The sequence below is a fragment of the Zingiber officinale genome, chromosome 11B (assembly GCF_018446385.1).
Source record: "Zingiber officinale cultivar Zhangliang chromosome 11B, Zo_v1.1, whole genome shotgun sequence".
Classification (NCBI taxonomy): Eukaryota; Viridiplantae; Streptophyta; class Magnoliopsida; order Zingiberales; family Zingiberaceae; genus Zingiber; species Zingiber officinale.
Window position 1 is genome coordinate 11,599,265 of NC_056007.1, and position 21,122 is coordinate 11,620,386.

General features: G+C 37.3%; 1 protein-coding gene across 2 annotated transcripts; it reads left to right on the forward strand.

Annotated features, from left to right (window-relative positions):
* The first annotated feature begins 781 nt into the window (after positions 1-781).
* On the forward strand, positions 782-16,268 carry LOC122033647 (TOM1-like protein 6). 2 transcript variants are annotated; one of them, XM_042592727.1, is made up of 10 exons: positions 946-1,082; positions 1,943-2,011; positions 10,004-10,082; positions 10,410-10,508; positions 12,546-12,659; positions 12,879-13,042; positions 13,481-13,562; positions 13,682-13,767; positions 14,817-15,086; positions 15,164-16,268. In XM_042592727.1, exons 4-10 carry the CDS (start codon positions 10,422-10,424, stop codon positions 15,972-15,974), a joined length of 1,614 nt encoding a protein of 537 aa, XP_042448661.1. In that variant the 5' UTR covers positions 946-1,082; positions 1,943-2,011; positions 10,004-10,082; positions 10,410-10,421; the 3' UTR covers positions 15,975-16,268. The 2 variants fall into 2 exon arrangements, with proteins under 2 accessions (XP_042448660.1, XP_042448661.1); XM_042592726.1 differs by lacking the exon at positions 1,943-2,011 and having other exon boundaries at positions 782-1,082.
* Positions 16,269-21,122: the final 4,854 nt, after the last annotated feature.

Below are 21,122 nucleotides of genomic sequence, written 5' to 3' on the forward strand. Positions count from 1 at the left end.
TTTACATTGTAACATATATCATATATGAGGTAACTATTGCACTATAGATGTTGAGGACCCATTTATGATTTAAATTTAAAATCGACTGACGGGAAAAAAAACCAAAGAAGTTTTTATTTTAGTTTTTTTTTTGTCCTTAAATAGAGTTTGTTTGACGTTGCTTGAGTTTTCTCATTCTCTAATTTCATCGAGGTGGATAAGAATGAAACATAAATAAATAAATTACTCCAGAATATATTTAAATTCATCAAAATTATCCGTTATAAGACGACCAGTGCGTCATCTCTTCGGTCGACACGTTGCCAGGCGTGTTAGACCAACGGTCACGATGGATTCTCCCGTTGCGTTGTCGGCCCCGCCCCCTACACCTGTCCGCCGCTCCATACCTTTTCCTTTCCCCATTTTATCCTTCTTCCAATTCTACCTGTGAATGTACCAGGATGATCCACCCTCCACTTACATTACAGAAGCAACACCGGTCCCCTAATCCCCTACAATCAAAAAACGTGTAAGGTAAATGAGTAAGTAAAAATGGGGTAAGTGAAATATGGGTCGACACAAAACCCATAAATAGAAAACAGAACAAAGTAGGAATATCGGATCTTCTGCAGGGATGGTTTAACGAAGCCATTTTGTTTGGACTTATTCGATGTGGGATGATTCCGATGCCGCTGTCTTGACTCTTGTTCTTGAATGGATGGTTCGATCGTAATTAAAATTATGCAATTCTTGGAGAGGATCCATCCCTCCAGGGAATCTCATTTGTTGGTGTAATCCCTTTATAAATTCCTGCTTTTGCGCTTCCGTCTCGATTTCCTTTGCGTTAATGGCAGAAATCAAGAGGCGGAATCCACTGGAGTTCTTCGATTAGAATTGGCACGAGGAGAAAGGTTCGAGCTTTTCTGCTGCTGGAGTTTGTTTTGTTTGGCTTCTTGTTTGTTTCGAGAGGGATTTGGAGTGATGTCGTCGTCGTCTTCGGCTTCGGCGACGGTCCGAGTGGAGAAGGCGACAAGCGACCTTCTTATGGGGCCTGACTGGACTTTGAACATGGATATTTGTGATTCCGTCAATTCCGACCACTGGTGAGTGTGATTGTACAAGTTTCGATGCTCGTTAGAGCTTCCATTTTTTTTTTTAAACTGCGTGTGGAGATGGAAATTTGCTACATCCATCCCCGCAAGGTTGATTTTTTCCCCTCCCGAGTGTCATTTTGTTGCATCGATTCTGATTTTGGACTGAATTTTGGGGATTGGGGCTCGTGCAAGTCTTTTTTAGACTTGATCTTTGGTGTTGATGCTTTTAATTGTTGCTCTCATGGAAGCGTGTTTTGGTATCGATTTATTGGATGGCTAGGGTTTCCCAGGTGGTCCGCTGTGGTTCCTTTTTTTTTGTTCTAGTTCTGTTTTACAATGATTGTTCGTTAGCTCGTGTTAGTAGCCTTGTCTTATCAAAGTTGACCAAGAAATTTGTACGTGTTTCTGTTATATCTGCGTGGAGCTGCACCGTGAGCTTTATTGTTAGATAGCCAGTAATCTTTGCAATATTGTTGCCTTTGTTGAGAGGGACTGATAGAAGCAGATATGTCTCAAAGATTTAAGTGTACCTAGGAGATGATTTTACTCTTGAAATTGATGCCTATGAGTTTGGTGGCGAAAATTACAATATTTATTGACAATTTAAAAGCTAACGTTCATCAGTACGTTGACTGCTTTTGAATTGGTGATCCTGCCGTAGATGTTTTCTGACGCTACTATCTGATAAAGTACTGCAATAATTATAGTTGCCCACCTTTGATTTATCTCCAATTATCTTGTTAACCATTACTTGAAGCTGCTGAAATCGCTTGATAAGGATGGAAAGTGCTAGTCCCTCCATGTGTGAAGTTAAACTAGGAACAGACTGCTATCTTGATTGTGACTTGACAACAATTATTATTTTTTAGCGTCAAGCATGTGTCCCCCCTCCCAAATTTCCAAAAGTTCTAGCCTTCATGTTTCAGAGATTGATTGTGGTAAGCAGATGTTATCTGGCTGTAGATTATTGTTGATCTGATCCATTGAATCAATATTATCTTTCTGGTTAGGTTATCCTTCTCATTTATTGTTCATCATCATATTCTTTTGTTATAAGGTTTCTATTTCTTCGTACTGTTCTTGTTGGTATAACTTTTTGTCGCAGAAGAATCTAATTGCTTTTCACTTTTGGTTAGCTTATTTTATGTCCTAACACACTGAGGCTGGGGAGGCATGTCAAAGTTCTTTGTAGAAATTTCTGACACATCCAGATTGAAATGACTGGTTTTTTAAATCATGCCGAAACCTTTGACTTTGTCTTTATATGTTCTTATTTTCTCTAATGAAAGCTCACATCAAGCTGTAAGAAATCTAGAAGATTGTAGGCTATCTTCCTTTAAGAAAAACATATTCTCTCTGTTAAATTTTTTATGTTTATTGTGATCAAAATACGGTGTTTAAAAGGTTTCCCACCATTTTTCACCTTAAAAGAATTACTCACTCTGATTCCAATATCCATTCCTTGGTCTGGTTTCATCTAGGCAATCAAGGCATGAAAAGATAGAGCTAAAAGCAAGAAAATCTCTGAGTTCGATGACATAACTCATTTTGTAAGAATTTGCTAGGCCCTGTGTTAAAATGATAAGAGAATAATGAATAAAATAAGCTGAGAAGAATTTACATTTCTTTGCTTGTGCAAATGATTGACTACTGGTAGTGTAACATGACACATGATGGCATGATGCACCTACCAATATGCACTACCATGGCACATGATGGCATGATAAACCTACCAATATACTGACTTTTGTTGAATGATAAAAGGCATTAAGTTTGAGCGATAAAAAGTACGAAGGTTGAACATTCAGGAACATATGACTAAAAACATTGAAGAAAATTGTAATGGATGCTTGTTTAGCATGATCATATAATCACAACTAGCCCCCGGGGCAGGGTTGAGTTGGCTAGTATGGGGCAGAGTTACTACCATAGGGTTGTTGGGACCGGTCGAGCTAGAGGGGGGTGAACAATTCACTTCAATTTCTTAATCTTCTTGGTTTGCACAGCGGAAACTTTGAAGCAACGCTAACTCCTTGAATTTACTTAGTATCCACCTCCTTGAGAAGGTGACTAGTCCAATGATCCACACTACAGTCACCCTTCCACTATGGACCTCTCCTTCTCGGAACTACGCCGAAGGTGGAGAAATCTTACAAGATTTACAGTTCTCTCTCTCTCTCTCTCTCTCTCTCTCAAGAAATAGCTAACAACAAGGAAGAAAAAAAACCTGGTCAATCGATAGGCTGATCGATTGGTTACCCCTAATTGATCAATTGATCGATCTAGGAGCACACTGTGTTTTCGCGTAAAAGCCTAGTCAATCGATTGACTGATCAATCGGTTACCCCTAATCGATCAGTTGATCGATCCAGGAGCACACTATGCTTTCGCGTAAAAGCCTTATCAATCAATCGGCTGATATTGGTTACTCCTAATCGATCAAATGATCGATCCAGGAGCGCTCTGTTCTCGCGAAGATGCTTCTCAATCGATTAACCAATCGATTGTTGATTGATACACATTTCAGCTCACAATTCAATTTACACCTAAACCCAAATCATTTCAAGTACCTCATGCCAGATGAACCTCCTGTTCCCTGGACTTTGTGCCTGGAGCTTCCTCATCTCCGGGTCTTCATGCCAAGAATCTGGTCCTCGACCTCTTTAGATTTCTCTTACCTTGCATCCGATCTTCCGACTTGCAGGGACTTCATTTGCCAAAACTCTGGTCCTCGATCTCCTTGGACTTCTCTTGCCTTGCATCCGTTCTTCCGCCTTGCAAGGTTTTCTCTTTCCAAGAATCTGGTCCTCGACCTCCTTGGACTTCTCTTGCCTTGCATCCGGTCTTTCGATCTGCAAGGGATTCTCCTGCAAACTCGCAACTCATGTTAGATCCAACGTATTAACCTAAACTTAAATAATTGTCAACACATTGAAACTTTCAGGGCATGATTGCACCAACAATCTCCCCCTTTTTAATGTTTGACAATCTATTTAAGTTTAGGCTAATTTCCAACATATCATAATAAAAACAAAATGATAAACAGTAATATCAAAATTAGCAAATCATCAAGTTATCAAGTGAGCATGAACTTCATCTCAAATAAGCATAAACTTAAACTTATATCTCCCCTTTTGCCAAATATCAAAAAATATTTACAAGAGCTCCCCCTCAATGTTTAGATTAATCAATCATGATATACAACAAAGTAGGGGCACTCCCCCTAAGCCAAAGAATGATAGGGTACACCCCTACGTATTATGCAAACAAACACTATGATAATAAAATTAAATACACCACCGCCACAAACATAAATCCATAAAAGTGATATATCATATATATATCACACAAATAGTGCCTACATCATAAAATACAAGTCAAACAAACATATTCATACAAGAAGTGAGAACTACATGTCATAACGAGACATAAAAATCAAACGTGTGGCCCTCAGCAAGAGCAGTACTCATGAGAACATCTATAACAGGTGGGACATCACTCGCTGGCAGGGGAGGCTGAGAAGAGTGGTCCGATATCCAGGATCTCGCTAGATCAGTCAGAGAGTCAATTCTCGTCTGCATATCAACCTCTGCGCGCACCTGAGTAATATCCATACGTAGCTCCTCAAAGCGAGTGTCTATGGTCTACTCGAGTGTAAGTAGCTAAAACTGAGCAACTCCAATGTGACCAAGAGAAACAGGTGCCTCAACACCCTCCTCTGTTGCCACGGGAGCTAGCACTTGCGCTGCCCACCGAGGTCAATCCCTCGGCCCCTCACTAAGTGCACTTCAGTCGATCCATCGTACACCATCTGAATCAGCCTCTATCACGATTTTTGTGAAGGGTCACACAGATATTCTGGAATACGCGGCGGTCATAGGCTCTAGCTTCCCCCGGGAGACATTAATGTGCATGGACTCCAGCCAGTCTGTAATGATGTGGCCAAAAGACATATGGACTGTTTGATGCACTAGTTGAATGAAATGAATGATGTAATGAAAGATGTTCAAAATAATGTTGATATCAAGGGAATGTCACATGGCGTACAACAAGAACATGTGAGAGCGTTTGACGATAGCTAGGGCATGGGAGACAATAGGTAAAAGACAATTAATGACTACTTTGAATAATGCATTGTCTCTAACTGATAATTCAAGTGAGGAGAATGTATTAAGATGTGCATTTGGACCATCCGGATGAGGACGACCAAAGAGACTCTGATGCATAGAGTCGATGGTGATATGCTCAAACGGTGGAGGCAAAAGATCAGGTAATGTGGTTTAAAATATAAACTCATTTGTCGATGGACAACACCCCAAAAAGGTCTGAAGGATCTCACAAGAAAAGTCCAAACTTCGCTTGGCTACATGAGTTCGGTAAACAACCCCATCAGATATATGCATGTCATTGTAGAACTCAGACCCTTCGTTTACACTCCTCTCACAATAGACAAGGAATTTGAATTTATAATGTTCGATTATGGAATAGACATTAAAACAAGAATCATGATAAAATTATCTATCAATGGACCTAGGAGTGATAAGCTTGAAGGTATTTTTGTTAAACGCTTGCGGAAGAGCAGCATTGGGGAAATGTTGGTCAGTGGGGGGTAGGGGTCGGGGTAGAAGTCGAGATGACCCATCACCGGACTCACTAACCTTCTGTTTTTTTCTAAACATAATTAATGAAATGCAATGCAAACATCATCAAAATGCAATGAATGTAGTGCATGAATGATATGACATGCCGAAACAGGATTAGAAACCTAGAACACTACTAGGAGCATAAAAGCTGGAAGAAAAGTAGAGTTAAGGCTTAGGATTTACTTAGAGTTCGGATTCTTCATCCAGAACGTAGGAAGGGTTACTACTCCTCTCGTCTCGTCGTCACACAACCCAGCTTAGCTCGACGACCACCCCTTCCTACGTTCTGGATGAAGAATCCGAACTCTAAGTAAACCCTAAACCTTAACTCTACTTTTCTTCCAGATTTTATGCTCCTAGTAGTGTTTTAGGTTTCTAATCCTGTTATCCGTGCTCCGGCATGGCATATCATTCATGCACTGCATTCATTGTATTGATGATGTTTGCATTGCATTTCATTAATCATGTTTAGAAAAAAGAAGAAGGTTAGTGAGTCCGGTGAGAGGTCATCTCGACTTCTACCCCGACCCCTACCCCTACTAACCAACATTTCCCCAATGCTGCTCTTCAGCAAGCGTTTAACAGGAATACCTTCAAGCTTATCACTCCTAGGTCCATTAATAGGTAATTTTATCACGATTCCCGTTTTGATGTTTATTCCATAATTGAACATTATAAACTTAAATCCATTGTCTATTGTGAGAGGAGTGTAAACGAAGGGCTTGTATCTGAGTTCTACAATGACATGCATATATCTGATGGGGTTATTTACCGAATTCGTGTAGCCAAGCGAAGTTTGGACTTTTCTTGTGAGATCCTTTAGACCTTTTTGGGGTGTCGTCCATCGACAAATGAGTTTATATTTTACCCCACATTAACTGATCTTTTGCCTCCACCGTTTAAGCATATCACCATCGACTTTTTGCATCAGTGTCTCTTTGGTCGTCCTCATCCGGATGGTCCAAATGCACATTTTAATACATTCTCCTCACTTGAATTATCAGTTAGAGACAATGCATTATTCAAAGTAGTCATTAATTGTCTTTTACCCATTGCCTCCCGTGCCCTAGCTATCGTCAAACCCTCTCACATGTTCTTGTTGTACACCATGCGATATTGCCTTGATGTCAACATTACTTTGAACATCATTCATTTCATTCAACTTGTGCATCAAACAGTTCATATGTCTTTTGGCCACATCATTACAGATTGGCTAGAGTCCATGCACATTCATGTCTCCCAGGGGAAGCTAGAGCCTATGACCGTCGCGTATTCCAGAATATCTGTGTGGTCCTTCACAAAAATCATGATAGAGGTTGATTCGGATGGTGTACGATGGATCGACCGACGTGCATTTGGTGAGGGATCGACCTCGGTGGCCAGCACAGGTGCTAGTTCCCATGGCAGTTGATCCAGAGGAGGGTGTTGAGGCACCTGTTTCTCTTGGTCACATTAGAGTTGCTCAGTTTCAGTTACTTACACTCGAGGAGACAATGGACACTCGCTTTGAGGAGCTGCGCATGGATATTGCTGAGATTGTCATCATTGGGCGCTGACAGATTGATATGCAGATGAGCATTGACTCTCTGACTGATCTAGTGAGATCCTGGATGTCGGACCACTCTTCTTAGTCTCCCCCGCCAGCGAGTAATGTCCCACCTATTATAGATGTTCTCATGAGTACTGCTGCGCATAGTTGATTTTTATGTCTCGTTATAACATGTAATTATCATTTCTTGTATGAATATGTTTGTTTGACTTGTATTTTATGATGTGCACTTCAGACACTATTTTGTGTGATATATATGATATGTCACTTTTATGGATTTCTGTTTGCGACGACAGTGTATTTAGTTTTGTTATCATAGTGTTTGTTTGCATGATAGTAGGGGTGTACCTATCATCCTTTGGCTTAGGGGTAGTGGCCCTACTTTATTGTATAGCATGATTGATTAATCCACATATTGAGGGGGAGCGCTCTTGTAAATATTTTTTGATATTTGGCAGAGGGGGAGGTATAAGTTTAAGCTTATTTGATATGAAGTTCATGCTCACTTGATGATTTGCTAATTTTGATATTACTATTTATATTGTTATTATTATGATATATTGGAAATTGACCTAAACTTAAATAATTGTCAACACATTAAAACTTACTGTTCATGCACCCACAAGGGCAAGCCTCTCCCCGTACTGGCCAACTACAACTTTCCGATTTATCTCCTCACGGATGGTTGTGGGGCCGATGTGTGGGGTGGCCAACTACACCTTTTGCTACCATATAATCACAACTAAATCCAAGGTGCTGTTGTGTAATTGAACTCTACTGAATAAGTTGATATCTGGAAATGTATAAATTCTAGCTTGAACAGAAAATTATATTGAGCATCTTCTTGTATTTAAAAAGGTCTAATTGAATTCTCACACCTAGATATCTTTCAAATATTTGATTCTGTTAAAAAAAATGTTTCTCACATATTGAGGGGGAGCGCTCTTGTAAATATTTTTTGATATTTGGCAAAGGGGGAGGTATAAGTTTAAGCTTATTTGATATGAAGTTCATGCTCACTTGATGATTTGCTAATTTTGATATTACTATTTATATTGTTATTATTATGATATATTGGAAATTGACCTAAACTTAAATAATTGTCAACACATTAAAACTTACTGTTCATGCACCCACAAGGGCAAGCCTCTCCCCGTACTGGCCAACTACAACTTTCCGATTTATCTCCTCACGGATGGTTGTGGGGCCGATGTGTGGGGTGGCCAACTACACCTTTTGCTACCATATAATCACAACTAAATCCAAGGTGCTGTTGTGTAATTGAACTCTACTGAATAAGTTGATATCTGGAAATGTATGAATTCTAGCTTGAACAGAAAATTATATTGAGCATCTTCTTGTATTTAAAAAGGTCTAATTGAATTCTCACACCTAGATATCTTTCAAATATTTGATTCTGTAAAAAAAAATGTTTCTCACATATTGAGGGGGAGCGCTCTTGTAAATATTTTTTGATATTTGGCAAAGGGGGAGGTATAAGTTTAAGCTTATTTGATATGAAGTTCATGCTCACTTGATGATTTGCTAATTTTGATATTACTATTTATATTGTTATTATTATGATATATTGGAAATTGACCTAAACTTAAATAATTGTCAACACATTAAAACTTACTGTTCATGCACCCACAAGGGCAAGCCTCTCCCCGTACTGGCCAACTACAACTTTCCGATTTACCTCCTCACGGATGGTTGTGGGGCCAATGTGTGGGGTGGCCAACTACACCTTTTGCTACCATATAATCACAACTAAATCCAAGGTGCTGTTGTGTAATTGAACGCTACTGAATAAGTTGATATCTGGAAATGTATGAATTCTAGCTTGAACAGAAAATTATATTGAGCATCTTCTTGTATTTAAAAAGGTCTAATTGAATTCTCACACCTAAAGATCTTTCAAATATTTGATTCTGTAAAAAAAAATGTTTCTGTTGTTTAGCTTTCCAAGAAAAGTTATGTTGCAGTTATTTTGGGGTGTGAATCAGTGTCAAACCAAAAGCAAAAATGCACGTCAGTGAGTGAGCTTTGGTCTTGCTTTTAGATAGTTAACTTGTCTCAGATATCCTAGCCATCACAAATTCTTGATATGAGTTTTCCTTTTGTCCTCAAGTAAATGAAAAAGCTGATACAGTGAAGAACAGTTCGTGCCAAGAGAAATAATGGAGTTGTCTAAAAAATGATGTGAACCAGAGGTAGAAGAATAATAATATATGAAGTTATTTTTTTCTGCTATGTAAAGAGCATGATGAGTTTGATAAAAGAGAATACAATAAGGTTTATATCTCTGGGAGTGGGTGGGAGTGGCTAGGGCAATTATTGAAGAAGATGATCTATTTGTTTGACAACAAATCTTCCTTTGAGAAAAAAGTTAGAATGCAGGGGACTTCAGGAAGTAATTTGATATTTATGAAATATTTTGCTTGTATTTTCTGCTCCTTTCTCTCATGCTCTAGCTTAATGATGATATTTTTTTCTTAAACTTCAATGTACACATTTTCATGTTAGAAATTCAAGCTTCTTGATTGAATTATGTATCAAGAATCTTTTGATTTTTTTGTCTCCTATTAATAGGTCAGCAATTTTTTTGTTTTATTAAGGACATTTCGAACCTATGAATTTCTTCTTGGCATAACATAGACGTGCCAACGTTCTGCTTTTTGATTTTTTTTTTTTCCTTAAAATATGTTTGCAAAAGTTAATACCAAGTTGTGAAACAGGCAGGCGAAAGATGTAGTCAAAGCTTTGAAGAAGCGCCTGCAACACAAAAATCCGCAAATTCAATTTTTATCCTTGACAGTAAGTGCAAGTTTGAATGCTGAGTTTCTTAATTGAGAAGATGAAGCATGTTGTTTCCATTATTCAGATTTCCATGTCATTATTTATTTATTTTCTGTTTGATGGTCAATGAAAAATAAATTTTATTCTTAACTTTTGAAGGAAAATCTTTGATGTACACCATTAGTTAACCTATCTGATGCAGGTGATTTGGTTACTCCAGATATAACATATTTTGGAACCTTGAAGTATATTTTATGTGGCTGAAATTTCTTTTGGAATAATCATGGGTAATATATGATTTTAACTTGCCTGAAGTATTTAATGCGGTTTTTTTTTTCTTTGCAGCTATTAGAGACGATGATAAAGAATTGTGGTGACTATGTACATTTTCAGGTTGTTGAACGTGAAATTCCTCAAGAGATGGTCAAAATTGTTAGGAAGAAGGTTAGTTAATACTTCTTTACACTAAGATCCATGATAGTTGATCCAAAATGGTTGAGACTACATGACTTTATGATGCTGATATTTCTAAAGAGAATTGTATATGTATGTATAAGAAGTATTTTATTAGTATGTTTTATATTATCCTACATAAGCATTTTTATGTATTATGTCATATAGGTTGGTTATTTGTAAAGAACAATATTACATCTTGGTACTAATTGTTGATAAAATAACAATTTCACACCCAAAGATACACTCATCCTTCTAGAAGTTGCTAATTGTGTATCCTTATTTGCTCTGTTGGACTCGGATATAATTATCCAACAAATCTAAATGTTCGACACGTCATCGTCATCATAAATTACACGGACCTAGATGTTTAGTTCATCTTTTGCACATGGTCAAGTGTTCGAAAACCAACACAAGTACACAAGGGTAGATAAAGAGTCTGACTATCAGAGCTTATAAGCTAAGGGATCATATTTTCACTATCACATTGCATGTATTTGAGGTATGAGTTAGCAATATGTATTTTGTCGCACATCGAACTCTATGCAAGGTTATTTCATATTTTCATTAGTAGTGTTTCTTATAAACCACTTTAGTTATAATAAATACAATTTTGTTAGTTTCCTTGTACTCTCACATCCTGTTATAATTGATCCAATCAGTGTTCGAAATCTCGTTTCGTGCCGCCCGACATGGACGGTTTTTACCGTTCCGCCAGGCAGCCGAAACCGGCACGGGAGGCGTCCCCGTCTCGGCGGCGCCGGAGGAGACGCGAGACACCTCCAGCGGCGTCCCGCGACGCCTTCGGCACCGAAGGTGTCATGCGCGACGGATTCTGCGGCGCCGGAAGCATTCGGCAGGGTCGCCGGACGCTTCCGGCGCCACCGGACGCCCCTCGCAGGATCGGCCGCGATCATCGCAGCGCGATCTTGCGTTCTGCCGCCGTGATTTTTTTTTCGGTTTTAATAATTTTTTATTTTATTTAATTAATTTAAAGAATTCCCAAGGATGCGGGAAGGATGTGTGATAGTTCGAAGAGGCTTTTATAAACCCTAATTAAGTTATCCTAATAAAATATATTTAAAATTAAATAAATTTTATTAATTAATATTCTGAAAAAAATAATATTTTAAATTTCATTTAAAAATTTTAAAAAATATACAATAATTCTTATTTATATTCTAATATATTTTTTTATTATTTTAAATTTCATTTAAATATTTAAAAAAAATCTAATTTTTTTTTTTTAATTCTAATAAATTATATTTATATTCTGAATTTTTTTTATTTTTTTTTAAATTTTTTACTTGATATTTTTTACTATTTAAAATATATATTATTTAATTAATAATTAATTAAATTAATAAATAGTTAATTTATATAATTATTATTAATATAAAGTAATATCTTGTCTATTATTATTATTATTATTATTATTATTATTATTATTATTATAGATACTTCTATTTTAATTTGAATTATTAATATATCAATTCTATTTAAATAAAATTATTTTTAATTATTTTTTCTAACAATATTAAATTATTCAATAATTGAGAACTTATAATAAATCAATATACAACTTATTTTTATATACATAATAAACATATTTATCTTATAATTACTATAGATAAATAAAAAATACCGAAACTGTATCGGCACGGCACGATACGATACCGAAACCGTATCGTTCCGGTTTAAGACCGAAACCTTGGCACGGGTCGAAATTTTAAACCTTGGATCCAATTAGTCTTAACTATATATTTTATCTGTCATTCTTGAACATGCTTATAGTATCTTAGACTATTCTTTTTATTATTATATCATTTAATAAGTTACACCTAATTGCTCTTCAGTATCAGGACATAACAAATATTGCTATACGGATATTTTCTGTGAGATGTTGGTATTGAGGCATGTGAAACCTATTATTAGAACTAAACATGGCTTAGTCTATGGAGATTTTACTGTCACTCAATTCCTTATGATGCTCAGTCATTTCTGATCATCCTTTTGTTTAACCATCAGACTGATATGCAAGTGAGGGACAAAATTTTGGTACTGTTGGATTCATGGCAAGAAGCATTTGGGGGGGCTGGTGGAAAGTATCCTCAATTTTACTGGGCCTATACTGACTTAAAGGTACGCTTCCTTGTTACTCTCTTTGCCCAATAATGTTGGTTTCATTTATTTTTCTTCTACAACGTACCTAGAAATTTTGCATCGCTATTAATTTGTTTACTCTCTTTGCCCAATAATGTTTGTATTAATTTTCTGTTGCATTTTCTTTTCTTGTCTGGTAATTCATAATTGTACTAAATCAAAGAAGTATGTTTAATCATGTTGAATTAACCTCCACAGAGATCTGGAGTGCTGTTTCCTGAACGCTCTCCTGATTCAACTTTAATATTTACTCCTGTGCATTCGACATCTGGAATCAGACAGCCTCCAGTAGGTTATGGTATGCCCAGTAATTCTGTTTTAAGACTTGAGGAAGCTATGGCATCGGAGATGGCAAATCTGAGGTATCACTTTCTTGCAATGCAATGATGCTTCTTGTAGTATTTTACTTCCTGATTTGATGATGTAGCACACAGAAAACCATTGATCAGCCTATCGGTTGTTCTTGTGGAAAGCATAGAAAGGAAATTATTTTTCTCTATATCCAACCGAACAAAGGAAAATAATAATTTTCTCAATAAAAGATTTCCTTGGAAAATATTTTACTCATGCAAATTATTTTCCATAAAGCAAATGAACCTTAAAGAGTTTAAAAAAAAGTATAAGTTTGGAGGTTTACATGTCAATTTTTAAAATTTTCCCTTGCATCCTTTGGTTATTTGTATGTGCTCTTTTTTAGCTCTGGAATAAGTTCTAAAGTTCATCAAAAATTTATCTGTCGTTTTTTCCCCTCTTTTTTTATAAAAATTATCTAATTTATGCCCTTATTTATCTTGAATCAGCTTATCAGATTTGGCCAGTATGCGTAGTGTGATGGATCTGTTAAGTGAGATGCTGAAAGCTGTGAACCCAAGCGATCGTTCTGTATGGATTTTGCTTCCCTTTTTGTCCTTGCATATTATCTTGTAGATTACATTACCAATAAGGTTATTTATCTTGAATGCTTAGATATTGTTGATGATTCTTATCTGTGCATTATATAGGCTGTTAAAGATGAAGTGATTGTGGACCTTGTTGACCAGTGCCGTTCCAACCAAAAGAAGCTAATGGAATCACTTAATTTGATCAGGTAATTTATATTGTTTGCCAATCTAACTTTGCAATTATATTAAGTAAACATATGTTAGTCAATGCTAACCTTTTCTAGGCCCTAATTCTGTGAAGCATCATTTGGTTTAATCTTCTTCGGCAACTTCTTGAGCCTACTGACCTTTCGAATTTAATAACAATCACCATGAAAAAGCCAAAACGAAGGAAATTGCCCAATTCATAAGTTAGTGATAGATTTGAAGGTTGGTTCGAGCTAGATTTGAACACACAATGATGCTCCATAACATGAGGGATTCAATAGCCACATTAAAGTGGGGTTCCATTAATGAACTTGTGAGCAATGACCTCTAGCCATGTAGTCAGCCTATATATATATAATGTTGATGTGTTGATTTGAAGGGGTATCTTGGTGCAACGGTGAAGTTGCTGTCGTGTGATCTGGAGATCACGGATTTGAGTTACAGAAACAAGATATCATGAATTCGAGTTACAGAAACCTCTTATACAATAGGATAAGAGAAACAAGATATCACGAATTCGAGTTAGAGGTTTAAGTTACAGAAACCTCTTATACAACAGGATAAGAGAAACAAGATATCACGAATTCGAGTTAGAGGTTTAAGTTACAGAAACCTCTTATACAACAGGATAAGAGAAACAAGATATCACGAATTCGAGTTAGAGGTTTAAGTTACAGAAACCTCTTATACAACAGGATAAGAGAAACAAGATATCACGAATTCGAGTTAGAGGTTTAAGTTACAGAAACCTCTTATACAACAGGATAAGACTGCATACAATAGACTTAGATTCAGAATTTAGAGGTGGATTGGGCTCTGAGTGTGGAAGGGTGGGCTAAGTCCCAAAACAAAATGAACAAAGAGAAAGAAAGAAAGAACACATCAATTCTTCTTGGTGCCAAGTTGTAGGTCATAAAATACTATAAGGCTTTTTTTTATGGACCTGTTTTAGTGGGAGCTTTTTATATGTTGATGTGTTGACTTTCTTTTGCTGATTACACTCTCTTCCAAAGTAAACTAACTAAACTGAGCTGGGCCGTGGTGACAGGGATGAGGAGCTGTTAGGTCAAGGCCTTGAATTGAACGACAACTTGCAAAATGTACTCGCAAAGAATGATGCTATAGCCTCTGGTTCACCTCTGCCAGCTGATACATCTGAGCTGATCACACAGGACCACTCCACTGCACCTCAACCTACAGAAACTGAACTCTCTGAATCTCTTCCAAGTCCAAGGACTCCAATTGCGCCTCAGCCTTTGAGTCAGTACAATGATGAAGAAGAAGATGAGGATGATGATTTTGCTCAGTTAGCTCGCAGGTAAAGTTCCTGACAGCTAAGCTTCCATATTATAGAAAAAAGGATCTGTCGTTAAAAGCTAATTTGTTCTTGAACAGGAATTACAAAGTCAAGCCACCAAGTTCTGACGGCAACTTTGTTGCAACTAGCAATCATTCAGGCTCTCCAAACCGAACTGATGTTACAAATTCTGGCATAGCAGGAGGCATGGAGGCATCATCACCACCCTCTTCAGCAAGTGCCACACTAGCACTTCCTGATCCTCATGCTCCAGTTAACACTTTCACCAAAGAAGACGACATTATCAATCTGTTGAGCATTACCTTGCCAAGCTCATCGCCGCCCCACACTCCTTTAACACCTCCCATAGCATCTGACCAAAATGTATCTTCGCTTCCGATTCCCCCAGCTCCGCAAGTCAACCCCGCGAGTCCACTGTCCAATGCTATGAACCAAGCATATCCTGAAAACAATTTCATTGCTCCATGGGCCCAAACACAAATACGTGAGCAGTTCTCGTACTCGTCCAGCTACCCACCACCGCCATGGGCTACTGCTGCAATTGATAGCAATGCTGATGCCAATGCCAATCCATTTGAATCAACGACCTTTCAGTATGCTGCACCTGCCAATAGTAGTGCTGCTACTTATCCTTCAATCCAGGTTCCAAAGCCTGGACTGCAGCATTCTTATGGCTCTGGAATTGATACTGTTCCATCGACAACGGCATGGGGAAATACAAGCCACAGTGGTCAGATGGGGCCGTCCACTGCTAGGCCTTATGTTTATACAAACAGATTGTTCGATGAACTAGACTTGAGAAACGCCAGCACAGGTCGAAAGACAAGCACCACAACTACTGGCTTATCTGGCACACCAGGGCAAGGCATGATCAGTGAGGGAAAATAAACAAACATTTCTACTCTTTTATTTATCGAACTGGGAAGGTCCTGTGCAAGCTCGATTAGGTTCGTATTAGTGAGATCCATTCCGCTGTTCTTATTGGATTGCATTTCGAGTGCTGTTCGCTCAACTAAACCTTATAGGAGAAACGGGAATGTATATAAGCAGTTGCTTACATTAGCTTTTACAGTTAAATAACTAATCATGTCGTTCTGCAACGATCTTTGTGAGATCGTCCAAGGATGAGAACTAAGGATATATGTTGTGTTCGTATTCTTGAAGAGGCACTTCTTTATGAAACTTCACTTTGTTGCCAGGCTTACAACTTCTTTGAAAAGTAAGTTGTTTCTAGTTTTATATGAGGTTGATTGTCGAAACAGGACTTCTTCGATTTCCCTTTTGTTAGGTGATGCTTCACCCTGAGTAATAATAGACAATGGAGCTTGTTTATCATTCGTCATTATGGATTCAAAGAGTCTATGTCTAGGTTGCTTTGTCTTTGTGCTTCCTGTAGGCATGTTAGATCGTCATGTTGGTGCAATTGATTTCTAATCTAAGGTTAACCAAGTTTATTAAGTTTGAGTTACTTTAGTTAAATTTTGATATTTGATTAATATTGATTCTGTCCGGAAATTAAGTTAGACGGAGGCCGGATGAAGTGTCATTAACGTTGACGGGGAGAAGATTATGATGTTGTGATCGCACGAGCCCTGGAGAATGGATCCTCACGTGACTTGAAAGAACTGCTAGGTCTGTGCCGTCGATGTCAGATCTCTACGCACACTTAGACAAGCACACAGAACGTTAGAGACCAAGAACCAGAGAAAAAGTCCCCAGCGCAGTCCCTCCGACGTTCAAGTCAAGTACTTTTTCCCCAAAAGAACAGAGTACTAAGGAAGAAGAAAAGTAGACAAGCGTGCGAGTGAGCGTACCTGCGCAAGGGAGAGGACGTCCCTTTTTATATGACAATACGTACCTTCTGGATACTGACCCTTGTCAGAGGATGTCGGATGTCAGAATTTGTTGAGTGGTGGAGGGCACGTGGCTTTCTCTTATGGACTGGAGGAAGGTTCTACTGCAGATGATCTCAATCACTGGAATATTCCCTAACATACAACAGATATTCTCTGACAAGTAGTTACGATTCTCTGACCTATTGTCGCATAGTACCTTCTATCATGCTCGGGTATGATTGAAACAACTCGGGTCGGTTTATTGAGTGTTGATGAACAGACTGGTCAGGCCCCTCCTGCCTGCTTTTATAATTCCAACCCCACTAAGAGGGATAAGTTTGCTCACGTGGGTCAGCCTGACCATCCCTCATCAGTAAAGTCAGGTCGGGTTTGGTCCTGACCGCTCTTCCTGCCACGATTGTGGTTTCCTGACCGGGAGATTCCTTTCTAGCTTTAGACACAGGATGACCCCGAGTGGTCCCTCTACTGTCTCACCTTCTTGACTTCCGTCTACCATGTCCCTTGACTTCTAACTGTCACGTCCCTTAACTTCTGACTGTCCCGTCCCTTGACTTCTGATCTTATCATTATGCACCGTATCAAATATGTTAGTGGGTTAAGTGACTTTGAAGAGCCTATATATAGGGTGATTCGTATAGGTTTGACTTTGAAGAGTCTATATATAAGGCGATTTGTATAGGTTTGTTAAATTGGTGATTCGATTGTACTTAGATCTTCCTCAGAGTGTCCATCTTCAAAAGCAATTTGTTATTTGGGTAAGAAGACGCTTAATGGATTATTTTCTCCATTTGGATCCAAAAAAATTTAGGAGCTTTTAAAGGTCGACTTGCGAAATAGTCCTCATTATGCACCGTATCAAATATGTTAGTGGGTTAAGTGACTTTGAAGAGCCTATATATAGGGCGATTTGTATAGGTTTGACTTTGAAGAGTCTATATATAAGGCGATTCGTATAGGTTTGTTAAATTGATTATTCGATTGTACTTAGATCTTCCTCAGGGTGTCCATCTTCAAAAGCAATTTGTTATTTGGGTAAGAAGACGCTTAATGGATTATTTTCTCCATTTGGATCCAAAAAAACTTAGGAGCTTTTAAAGGTTGACTTGCGAAATAGTCCTCATTATGCACCGTATCAAATATGTTAGTGGGTTAAGTGACTTTGAAGAGCCTATATATAGGGCGATTCGTATAGGTTTGACTTTGAAGAGTCTATATATAAGGCGATTTGTATAGGTTTGTTAAATTGGTGATTCTATTGTACTTAGATCTTCCTCAGGGTGTCCATCTTCAAAAGCAATTTGTTATTTGGATAAGAAGGCGCTTAATGGATTATTTTCTCCATTTGGATCCAAAAAACTTAGGAGCTTTTAAAGGTCGACTTGCGAAATAGTCCTCGTGGCAAAAAAAAAAAAAATTTGTTTTGAGGTTTTCCTCCATCGAATTCACTAATTATTTATTGCTTTTGAGTTTATTGTCTCCCATACTCATGATTATTTATATTTGAATCCTTTATTTCATATTTAGACCAAATTATGCTAAGTAAAGATAAAGATCAGCGAATTAGAATTAATCAAGCAAAATCTAGACACATGAATTATCAAAAAACACTGATGGGCATCTAATTTTTCTTGCAATCATAAACACTCAAATAATAGTTAGTTTCAAATGCATATATTTATGAGCAAGTTTAGTATTTGATTTGGTAAAAAACTATTCATATTCTTTTAATACACATACAGTCAATGACATGAATAAACTTATATAACTCATTAAATTAAATGAATAAATTTAAAAATATATATGTTCAACTTATTAATATTCATGAATAAATATTGTGAACTATTTGTAAACAATGCTCACAAATAAAATTTGTGAATTATATTCATCAATAAATTTTTTATCAAGATAATAAATAAATAAATAAATAAAACTTTTAAAATGAATAAATAAATTTATATTACGAAGCTTGATAACCAATTAAACACGTTTAAAACTAATGATAAGAGTTTCAAACAATCATATAAACTTGAATTGAGAGCTCGATAATATATAAACAAATTATTAATCTCAAGCTAAGCTTGTAGAAAAAAAATTAAGTCAAGTTTGGACAATCATTTCAACAACTTGGTTAATTTTAGACTCATTTTAGTTTAACTTGATTATCTTATCAAATAAATTTGTGTAAGTACCTCGGGGTTTAGATGTGATCAACCAAGTTAAGTTAGGCTCTGCATATTTGATGTCTTGCGTCTGAGTGTGCAAAGATTTAGGAATGCAAGAAGTCGAGCAGAAAATACGACGGACAATAAGGATGGCAAGAAAATCGAGTTGACGGACTTCAAGGGACGAGAAGTTGGAGTGGAAGACTTCTCAAGGAGAGAAGGTTGGAGTTAGGTTTGGGTGAGCTCAACTCTGGAAGGACAAAGCATCACCCAAGCAACCATAGAAGAAGCAGTGACTAGAGAAGGCGTTGGATAGTTAGCAATTGGTTGACTGATCCAGGCGCCCAGACCACGAAGACACCAAATAGGAGCCTCGTTGACAACCCATTGTTGTGGATCACTTTTGGGTCCACGTCAACAATGGTTCGAGCACCCAGATATGGATAAAACCTTATTCCAGCACCGTTACGAAGCTATTGCATGGAGATAGAACTTGTCACGCTGTAGGCGCCCCGAGTCCAATCTAGGTGCTCGGAGTCCGCCACGTTAACAACGGATAGACTTGACCAAAGCACTACAAATAAAGCATTGGTTCACCTAGTTCAGGACAACAGTTTCTCTATACTTGAATTTTCTATTCTGTTCTTCATTGTTTAAGCTGTCAACGTCTTGTACAAGGTTTCTCCGTCTTTGATTTGTGTTGTAGAAGGAGTCTAATAGTAGAGTTTTATTTGCCTTGGATTAGCAATCTCTCAAGTTACAAATCAAGTAAATCTTTTTTTATCTCGTACTTTCTTTTATGTTGATTTAATACTGTTTATTAAAGTGTTTTTATAACTTAACGTCGAAAGAAAGAGAAAGGTATTTGAATTAAAATTGTAGAGCTATTCACCCCCCCTCCCTAACCGGATGTATGGGACCAACAATTTGAACATCATAAAACTCGACTCGACTTGACTTGTTTACAGCTCTACAAAATAGTGTATATAAAAAAATGTGCATAGAAAAATTACTAAATTAATTATTTATCGTGAAAAGAATATCGTGTAAATAAAAATTAATTACAATGAAGAATAAAAAATTTACAATAATAAAATAAATTATCTTGCAACAAATAAAAGTAAAGTGAAAAAAAACTAATGCAAATTGTTGCAAGATTTTTTTAAAAAAATATAATAAAAAATAATTAGATTGGGAAGAGAAAATAATTAATTTCATTAAAAAATAATTTAATTTCAATAAAAAATAGTTAATAGCAATAAATGAATAATTATATTACAATGCAAGAGTAATTAAATCACATACAAGAAATCTTAAAACCCAAAACCTCTCTCACTTTCCCTAACCAAAAATTTCACTATCAAATTTCTTTTTAGCTTGATCTAGCTAGTATGAGAATGAGTGATGAGTCAATTCCTACCGGATAGTCTGTTGTTGACTTCGGCTGATTTAGTTGTTGTCGAACAAATCTCTATAGTAACGACTTTAATCAAGTCAACTTCTAGTGGAACGGATCTACGTTTTGCGAGTCGGCATTGGGCGAACAAAATCAAGACAAGCCAGCTCCTCTGGTGAACATAAGGCGCACCTTGGCATGACCCCTCTGGCGCTCAAGTTAGAGTTGGAGAGAAAGAACAGAGAATAGTAGAAGAATTGCAATGTCAAATATGTTGTGCATACCTTATTGTCCCGAAATGGCTATCTTATGTAGAGAAGGAAAAGACAAGCCGTCGAATCTTGGATGAAACACCTTCTAACGGTTGTGCCCCTCTTCCTTTTAATGTCATCATTCTGGCCAGGTGTTTGTAACCTTTTCATCTAATGCCTTTCTCGCAACTGAAGCATCCTTTGCTCTGTCGTCAATTTGCAGGACCAAACCTTCTACAAACTGGGCCTAAATTTCACTGGACTCGACAAAGTCACTCTAATTGATTCCGAGCTCCCACGAGCACAACCGACCTAATCTGAGATGAGTCTAATCCAATTAACTCCACTTAGGTTCCATCAAGACTTTGAGT

What these genes read in the sequence shown, in the direction of transcription:
- LOC122033647 (XM_042592726.1), top strand. Translation starts at nt 961, where the DNA reads ATGTCGTCGTCGTCTTCGGCTTCGGCGACGGTCCGAGTGGAGAAGGCG. An exon ending in TCAAAATTGTTAGGAAGAAG is followed by an intron (nt 10,509 to 12,545) that starts GTTAGTTAATAC and finishes TTTAACCATCAG; the next exon opens with ACTGATATGCAAGTGAGGGA. An exon ending in TGAACCCAAGCGATCGTTCT is followed by an intron (nt 13,563 to 13,681) that starts GTATGGATTTTG and finishes TGCATTATATAG; the next exon opens with GCTGTTAAAGATGAAGTGAT.